Below are 10,116 nucleotides of genomic sequence, written 5' to 3'. Positions count from 1 at the left end.
AGGACTGGTCTTTCTTCTCGGCTACAGACTCTTTACCTTCCTCTGGGGCTTAGGGATTGTGTTGCCAACTTAAATTTTGTCATCATTACCAGGCTACCTGTGTTATCCTACTTCTCGCTGTCGTCACGATGCAGGATGCGAGGCAAGGCACTGCACTTGAGTGATCCCTCAACGGACCTCAAGGAAAGCATGTCCTATTGCATGCGGGTTTGACGTCCACGCCCCGCCCTACGAAAAAAGGCGTCGGCTGATATGGGATCAGGTCTGGGGAAGGCACCTCCTTAGGACTGACCATACATTGCAGCCACTTCTGCACAGTGGGATAGGACCTCTACTTTCGCCTGCATTGTTTTATAAAACAGAAAAGGGGGAACTGTGGTGAGCCGTTCCTATAGACCGTGGCCGCCATTAGAAGATGGCGCCAGCTTCCACTGTGGCCTGTGATAAACAACTCCTTTTTTGGAGAGTTGGCACGTAATCCTTTATCACCCTATGAGAAAGCTCCATGTGGCAGCTTTGCATTGGGGCTTGAGATGCTTTATTAAGGCTGGGAGGGGCATCCAAGGAAGAGAAGAAGAAATATCAGGGACCTGAATAAACTGCTGAAAGAAGATTCCTGAGTTGCGTCTTCCTTGCGGGCAAGGGGTCGCGACACCCCTATATATTTATATTGCTCTTGTATAGTTGCAAAGTCTCCCTCGCAGGCACGGGTGGTGGCTCTGCCCCTCCTCCAATTGGGGCAATGTGCCTACCACACCGGCAGGCCACTGGGCCTGTTCTGCCGGTCGGTCGCAGGTCCACCTACCTTGCAGGCGCAGGTGGCAGCTCTGCCCCTCTGCAGGCCGCTGGGCCTGTTCTGTCTGAAGTTTTTCCTTTTTTGCCAAAAAAAAAATAATACACTTTCTATATCATTCCTTACCTTTTCCTTTTTAATTGTTCGACATGAATATATTCAAAGTTCAGTAAAAGCACATTTGTCTACCTGTACTTCCTTTCTGAGCATTATGATGAATTTAATTTCATGATTTTTACTGAAAATTTGATTGTACAAAGGGGAAGTATAACAACAATCCATTCTGATTAATTAATAAACTGGTACATTATCAATTTTCATAAATAATGTCAACTTTATATTAAAAACAATATCCAAAAAGGAATCTAAAAATAAATAAATAAATCCCTGTTACCTATATAAGATCTGTGTTTCATCAGTTAACAAAAGTACAATGTCCCTTTCAACAGTTTTCTTCACCTTCAAAGTGTTGGAATTGGACTGGCACACTGTGACCCAGGAATCAATTACACAAGCCTATACCACCTTAACAAAAAGTTAGGAATTCCCACTTAAACTATATCATTTGGCAAACTTCTTCTTAAACTCTGTGCTGTTGTTTTTTTTTTTTAACTTTGTATAATTTTTGAGGTAAAATATGTCAACATTAAGTCACCATTTTAAACATTTTTAAGTGTATAATCCGGAAGCATTAATTACATTTACAATATTGTGCCACTGTCATCACTATCTACTTCCAGAATTTTTCATCACCCCCAAAAAAACCTCTGTACCCACTAAATCATAGATTTTCATTCCCTCCTCCCTCTTTCCCACAGTAACATGTAATCTACTTTCTGTGTCTATGAATATGCTTATCCTAGATATTTCACATAAACAGAATTATATAATATTTGTTGTTATTGTTGTTTTCTGGCTCACTCATTTTACTTTAGTTGACGTCTTGAAGGTTCATTCATATTGCAGCACATATCAGAACTTCATTCCTTTTTATGGCTATTTTGCTATTTTTATATTAGTCCAAAAAACTTTAACAAACAAAAAAGTGTACTTCTGTTCACATATTGATCAATAAATAATACTTGATGCAGAACATTATAAAATAATGTAAATATCTCAGTCACTACCAATGTGGTATCTTATCACTCTAAAACCACTAGCAAAGTTGCCTGACAGCTAGCCAGCTTTGTACCTATCAGCAGCAAGTCTAATAACTGCTAAAATTTGAATTAATACAGAAGAAATATAATTGATCAAAAAATATATGAAAAGTTTTCAACATTTCTAGCTATCAGAGAAATGCAAATCAAAACTACTCTAAGATTTCACCTTATTCCTATCAGAATGGCAATCATCAAGAATATGGGCAACAATATATGTTGGCGAAGATATGGTAAAAAAGGTACATTCATTCATACATTGCTGGTGGGACTACAAATTGGTGCAACCACTATGGAAATCAGTATGGAGATTTCTCAGAAAACTTGGAATAGAACCACCATTGAACCCAGCTATCCCACTCCTCAGTTTGTATCCAAAGGACTTAAAATCAGCATACTATAGTGACACAGACACATTAGTGTTTATAGAAGCTCAATTCACAATAGCCAGAGTATGAAACCAACCTAGGTATCCTTCAACAGATGAATGGGTAAAGAAAATGTGGTATATAAACTCAGTGAAATATTACTCAGCTTTAAAGAAGAGTAAAATTATGGTATTTGCTAGTAAATGGATGGAGTTGGAGAATATCATGCTAAGCAAAATAAGTCAATCCCACAAAACCAAAGGCCAAATGTTTTCTCTAATATGTGAATGCTAATTCACAATAAGGGGAGGCACTAGAGAATGAAACAAACATTATTTCTATATGTATATATGTGAATACATGACCAATATGATTCTGCAACATGTACACTCAGAAAAATGAGAAATTATATCCCATCTATTTATGACATATAAAAGTGCATTAATGCATTCTACTGTCATGTGTAACTAATTAAAACAAATTTTAAAATTTAAAAAATAATAACTATAAACAATATTTTGAGATATCTAAGTAAGTCTAATGGGATAAAAAGATTGTACTTTTATACTGAAAACAAAGTTACAGGTACTAATACTAATGTGGGTTTTTTTGCCAAATTCATAAAGAATCATTAAGTTTAAATAAATTTTAATTAGAAATAAAGATGTAATTTTTCCCTGTTCAAGTTCATGAATCCTTACACCCAGTTTAATTGTTGTTGTTTTCACCATGCTAGGGATTGAAACCAGGGCCTCGTTCATTGATCAAGCACTCTACCACTAAACTACATCCTCACAGGGAGAAAGGAAGGAAAAAGGGAAATACTGGGGAGTAATATTGGAAAATTATATTGTTATGTGGAGTAATATTGGTTAATTATATTGTTATATTATGTGCATGTACAAATGTGTAACATTGAAGCCCACCATTGTGTGCAACTATAATGCACCAATTAAAAAATGGAAAACAAAACTATACCCCAGGCCTAGAATAAGTTGTAAGAGAAACAGAAGCACTTTCTCACTAATGTAGCATGTTCATAGTAATATAACAAGACTAGCTTCAAATTTCAAATTTTCCTATTTTATATGTATATATAAAGTTTATATGTTTATATATTTTATATATCATATAAAGTTTATAAAACAGAGCACATTCCTGGCACACAGAACCACTCCAATACTCACTACAAGTATCCCTCTCAGTTTTAAATTAGTGGATGAAATAAGGTAGAACAAGCTTCAAAAGAGACCCATGGTAAAATTATTTAATACAAGGACATATCTACAGAAACACAGAAAGCAAAATGCTGGAGGCACCAAACAAAGACCTGAGAGGGTGCTGCATGGGCTGTGGACTGCTGCTCACCATTTCCATCGTGTGGCAGCACTCACACTGTTACAGCCTCCTGATGGAACATGCAAGTGTGACCTGTTATTTTTAGCTTGTAGCACCTTTTGCAAGAGGTTTAAAAAAAATCATAGTAAAAATAGGACTCATTTTAATTTAGCCTAATAAATATGCTACAGCTAATGTGAATATAACATCCAACCCTGAAAAGAAAAAAAGAACAGAATCAGAGTTAACTGTGTATACACATGTATGAGTCTTTCAAATATGAGTAAAGATACATGTCTGGGTTTATACCACAGATGGATAATATCATAAAAGAAACACAGGTATTGCTCTAGGATGATTTTTAATTTGTTTGTTCACTGGAGTGCCTCCTATGGACTCCACATGTGTCTTGATTCCTCACAGCATAATAACACCAGAGTAGCTGGACTTCTTACATGGTAGGTAAGGGGGTCCAAATGTAAATATTCCGAGACACAAGGCAGAAGTGGCATCACTTTTATTATCCAGCTTCAGAAACCACATATCATCCTATCCATCTTGCTCTATGGGTTGAAATAATCAAAGCCCAAATGGATTTAAACAAATTAGAGGAAGTAGGGTTCACTTTTTGATGGAGAAGAAGCAAGATGATATTGTAGAACAGTATGCAGGTAAGAAAGACTTCTTACGGGTACCTTTAGAAAGTACAATCTTCCACAATCCCTTTGAAGTTAGGCATAGCTATGTGACATGCTCTGATCAGAAAAATGTAAATAATGTAATTTAATTGATGATGATTTATTCTCCAGCTCATTCCTTCATAGCAAATACAAAAGCAAGTGTTAGTATGGCGAAGTCATAAGATCAAAGTTACATGGAGCTTTGCATGGAGCACAGCTATGTTAACGGGTCATCTGAGCCCACAAGAGATTCTGTATGGTTAATAAATAATTGTTTTGTATTAAGCCATTACAATTTTGAGTTGCTTGCTCTTGAAGCAACATGCTACACTATCATATAACTATTGCCTGCTAATATAGTCTACAGCCCAAGTAATAGGAGAAAGAGTGTGAAATCTACACAGCCTCCACAGACTAGAACAGGATGATTATTTACAAAGACAAACATCCACTAGAGCAGAGTCAAGGATTCATCCATACACATATATGTACTTTTTTGGATGAACCACTTAAAACAAACTTGCACTAAGCATAACCCTTTGCCCTTAAATATGTTCTTCTCCAACTTTCTAAAGTCAAGGATTCCTCAAAAATATTATTACACCCAAGAAATTTAATAGTGGTGCAATAAAATAAAGTCAACATTCAATTTCCTGTTTCAAAAGTCTTTTCTATTTGTTTTGTTTTTTCTTATGATCTGGGATCCAGCCATGGGCCATGACATTTTATTGTCATGTTTTTTTGGCCTTCTTCGGTAAGAATAATATCATCCCCAACTTTTGTTTTGAAGATAAAACAAAAGCCATTAATATTTTTGAAGAGTCTGGGTCCGTTGTCTGCAGAATGTGCCATTAATTGGGTTTGTCTGATTATTTCCTATAATTATACTCAAGCTATAAACATCTTTAGCAAGAATTCTACATAGTTTATACTAATAGAATGTTTACTTGCCACAAAACATTCCAGAGTGTTCTACTATGTTCTCTTCCCTAAAACACAGATGCCTTCATCTTAAGCCATAAAAGGGTCTTACATCAGGAGCAGAAAACTCATAAACTGACAGGAAACAAGATTTCTGATGACCTCTTAGATCAAAGTAGCCATATTGTTTTGAAATGCAGAGCTTCGGACAATAAAGTGAGACAAAAATTTATATCCTCTTTTTTATTTTTGGTGCAATATAGTACATATAACTATAATATGTAGCGAGGGGTTTTAATAGTGATAGACATGTTTGTGTGTTTGTATGTGTGTGTCCTGTGTGTATATGTGTGTGTGCTGGACACACACACACACATACACACACATGCTAGGCAAATGCTCTTATCACTGAACTACTTCCCCAGCCCTAATTTTCATCCTCTTTGAGCCACTGGTATTTCCATTACTTTTAGCCAAACCTAATAAAACAGATGATGTAAAGAAAACTAAGTGGGAGATCTAATATAAGCAAATCCTAAAGTTATAGGTACAGGAACCTATAAATTAGCTTATTTTAAAACCAGTTTTAGTTTGAGGCTTATTATTGTAACAGTTGTTACATGTCTTAAAAACATCTTTTCTGATGCAGAATTTATCAAATGTAGGAAAGTGTGTAAGAACATGAAGAAACAGATCAAAAATTAAATCCAAATACTAATAATGTAAAGACGACACTTGTATAATAAGTGAAAAAAATCCAAGCAAGAAAAATTCAGGACCAATTTTCAAGAAAATAACAATTATTAGTCAGCTCACTAGTCAAAATATGTTTATGTATCGTCTATATTCTTCTATGTACAATAACTGAAATACATGAGATTCTGTGTATAGCTAAAAATAAATTTATTATTAAACTATATCAAATTCCATAATATAGGTAAAGTGGCATTATTACTTTTTATAGGTATAGTAGGACATTGACAGTGACAGAAGAAAATTTTGAGAAAGGAAAAGACCAGAGGTATTATGGGAGAGTTAAAAGAAACCAATAGTCCTGGACATTATCTCTGAAATATTCTTGACAGGTCATCCTATACTTTTGGTGATCTAAGGAACTAACTCTAAAATAACAGATTAATTAGTTATTTCCCATTGGAAAGTCAAATATACTTGGAGACTCAGGTCCTCAGAGACCTTACGGAGACACCAAACCTATGAGTACATTTCTCATGAGGATCTGCAATGTAAAGAGAGGATAAAATAAGCAAGTCATCAAATGCTACCTGCCTTTAGCCTAGTTATTTCTCCAAACAGAGAAACACTATTCCATCAATATCCTGGAAAACACTGAACAACATGGAATAAACCAGAGATTCTCAACTGCAAAAGGATATCAATGTGTGCACTTGTATTTCTAATATGCATTCTTAAATATGGTTATTTTGCACAGAATTTGGATTTATGTACCTATTTGTCTGTATCTTTCCATGTTAATATTTTTATGTTAAATGAGTTTTGACTTTCATTGTTATCTGTAATGAAGTTCGTATTTGTATACAGTGTGTGTATTTGACTTTAAGTGAATCTAGCATCTGAGGATGTTAGGTTATTCTCCTGTGCTTATATTTAGAAACACAATATGTTAGTGTATGCATATATAGAGTTTATGTGAGTGGCCTGGGGATTTGTATATGTGGTATGATATAAAGGGATGAAGTTTGAGAAGCTGTAAGATGCAGAAATAAGCAACTGAGAAAGGTCTTGTTATCTCCTTCCAGAACATTTTTTTAAAAAACTAGAAAGAGCCTCTGGAAAATTGAACTACTTAACTGCCTTCAGGACCTTAAAAGAAATGATCTATCCAATCCCTTCTCTCCCCACTGAAAACCATGAAGTTCATCTCATGGTGAAATGATAGAAAAGGAAGAGGTTGAGGGCATCTGGTAACTGGAATAATAGCTGGAAAGAGGCAGGAAATAGAGAGGAAGAGGTGAACATTAGGCCAGAGAAAAGCCAAGTTGAGAGAAAAGAAAAACATGTGAAAAAAGGAAAAGAAACAGAAAAAGCGTCAGGAGGGAGAGAACCAGGAAAGGAAATCCTCTTTACTTGGAATGGGTTTTTTCATGTCCTGAACACAGAACAAAGTCTGGCTTTGAGCAGAAAAACAACTGCTGGAGGGAAAATTCCATCCCCAGCCCTGCAGCAAGGCTGGGAAACAGAGAAAAGGGGGTTAGAATGATCCAACACTTCACCCAGGAGAAACCAAACCAAATTCAATGCTTCATCTGAAGGTAGGCACCATCAGGAAGAAATCAAGACAGCTGGGCTCAGAGAGACAAATATTTGCCCAGGGTTCCAAGAGTGGGCCAGGGTGGAGGCAGTTGGGCTGCCTCATTTCAAAGACACTGAAAGCCTAAAAGAAAGGGAGTCCCAGGGCTTTGATCCAATGCAGAGAGAGGTCATTTTTGACCCCGTTCACAATTCCACGGTGGCGACTCTTCTTTGCCGTGTCTTTTTCTTCCCATCAAAAGGGATGTGAGCAGGATGAGCACGAACGCTTCCGTGGTGGTAACTGAATTCATTCTTGTAGGCTTCTCCCGCCTGGCCCACGTCCAGGGCTTGCTCTTCTCTCTCTTTCTCACGGTCTACCTGCTCACCGTCACAGGCAACCTCCTCATTGTGGCGCTGGTCTCAGTGGACCCTGCACTCAGGTCCCCCATGTACTTCTTCCTCCGAACCCTTTCGGCCCTGGAGATTGGGTACACCTCAGTCACGGTGCCCCTGCTGCTTCACCACCTCCTCACTGGTCAGCGCCACATCCCCCGCTGGGGCTGTGCCCTCCAGATGTTCTTTTTCCTCTTTTTTGGTGCTACCGAGTGTTGCCTCCTGGCTGCTATGGCCTATGACCGCTACGCAGCCATCTGCGAGCCCCTCCGCTACCCGCTACTGCTGAGCCACCGGGTGTGTCTGCAGCTCGCCGGCTCAGCTTGGGCCTGCGGAGCCATGGTGGGGCTGGGCCACACCTCCTTCATCTTCTCTTTGCCCTTCTGTGGCCCCAACGCCATCCCTCACTTCTTTTGTGAGATCCAGCCTGTCCTGCAGCTGGTGTGTGGAGACACCTCACCCAATGAATTACAGATTATCCTGGCTGCTGCCCTCATCATCCTCTGCCCCTTTGGCCTCATCTTGAGCTCCTATGGGCGTATCCTGGCTACTATCTTACGGATCCCATCTGCAGCTGGCCGCCACAAGGCCTTCTCCACTTGTTCCTCCCACCTGATCGTGGTATCCCTCTTCTATGGCACTGCCATCTTTATCTATATTCGCCCAAAGGCCAGCTATGATCCAGCCACTGACCCTCTGCTGTCTCTCTTCTATGCTGTGATCACCCCTATCCTCAACCCCATCATCTATAGCCTGAGGAACACTGATGTCAAGGCTGCCCTAAAGAGAACCATCCAGAAAATGGGGCCTGCAGAGGTTTGACAAGGAGAGCGACAATGATGACTGCAGCCAGGACCCCTAGTCAATCTGAAAACACCGAGGAGCAAAGGAAGGGGTGGAGCAAAGGAGGCATGAGTCTCACCTAGGGGAGGACCACCCTGTCAATAAGACAGACTTAGCCTTGGAGAACTACTTGGAGTCAAGCCCCTGAAGACCCCCTTGATACTCACATAATCTAAACAAACATGAAATTCAAGAGAGGGGAAGATCAATTTTACAAGCAGAACAATCTGACAACTAAGAGAAAAGTTACAACCCCACCAGACTGCCAAGGTAATAAAATTTTCAGCAATGATCCTTAAAGTCATTTAACACTTTTATATTCTAGGGAGGGCATTTGTTTCCTGAGTAGTACTCCTGGCTAATATGGTAGCAATATGTAATTATCCCTAATAAAATCTATCACCAGGCAAAAAACAAATCTCTTTAAAAAATTTTATTGGTGCATTATAATTATATATATTAGCAAACTCTCTTGTCACATATTTAGACATGTACACAGTATGATTTGGTCTATTTCATTTGTCAGTACTTTCAAATTGCCACCTTTCCTCCCTTCCCAAGTCCCCTTCCGCTACTCTTTTGAACTCTCATCTGTCTTCATGAGATTCTACCAACCCCTTTCCTTTTTCTTTTCCTTTTTTCTCTCTAGCTTACACATCTGAGAGAAAGCACTGAGACTGGCTTATTTCACTTAACATGAGATTCTCAGGTTCCATCCATTTTCTTTGCAGAAGACATAATTTTGTTCCTTATGACTGAGTAGAATTCCATTGTGACTATATACCACATTTTCTTTATCATTCACCCACTGACAAACACCTAAACTGGTTCCATACTTTGGTTATTGTGTACTTTGCTGCTATAAACATAGGTAAGCATGTATTACTATAGCATGCTGATTTTAATTCTTTTAGATAAATACTATAGAGTGGTGTAGCTGAGTCATAGTCAATGTTCCTAGACAAAAAGCAAATCTCCTAAGATGTGAAGAAGGGCCAGAAAAAATTCAATGAAGGTAAGTTCTTATGAAAATCAGCACGACACAGTGGTTAAGAGAATAGATTCTGATGTCAGATAGATTTGAATTCAATTTCTTCCAACAAGCAAATGATGCAATCTGTTTGAGCCTTAATCTCCTTATGCATAAAATTGAAATAACAATGGAGTCTATTTCTTTGTGGTTTGTGAGAATTCATAGACTTGTAAGCACCAAGCTTAGTATCTGGCACAAACTAGTATCTCAAAAACTGTCTCAGCAATGAGTCAGACAGATCAGCACAAAGGATAACATCCAGCTCACATTTCATTCCTTTGCTGGGGAAAGAAGAATATTCTTTGTGTCAGTGGCA

The 10,116-nt window shown here is 38.2% G+C and overlaps 1 protein-coding gene across 1 annotated transcript; it reads left to right on the top strand.

Annotated features, from left to right (window-relative positions):
- The first annotated feature begins 7,804 nt into the window (after positions 1 to 7,804).
- On the top strand, positions 7,805 to 8,746 carry LOC114080480 (olfactory receptor 10C1). Its single transcript, XM_027922092.2, has one exon. It carries the CDS (start codon positions 7,805 to 7,807, stop codon positions 8,744 to 8,746), a length of 942 nt encoding a protein of 313 aa, XP_027777893.2.
- The last annotated feature ends 1,370 nt before the right edge of the window (positions 8,747 to 10,116 follow it).

This window comes from Marmota flaviventris, chromosome 6 (genome assembly GCF_047511675.1).
Source record: "Marmota flaviventris isolate mMarFla1 chromosome 6, mMarFla1.hap1, whole genome shotgun sequence".
NCBI classification, from domain to species: Eukaryota; Metazoa; Chordata; class Mammalia; order Rodentia; family Sciuridae; genus Marmota; species Marmota flaviventris.
The sequence above is the reverse complement of the archived record's forward strand: the minus strand, read 5'-3'. Positions and strand labels throughout refer to the sequence as shown.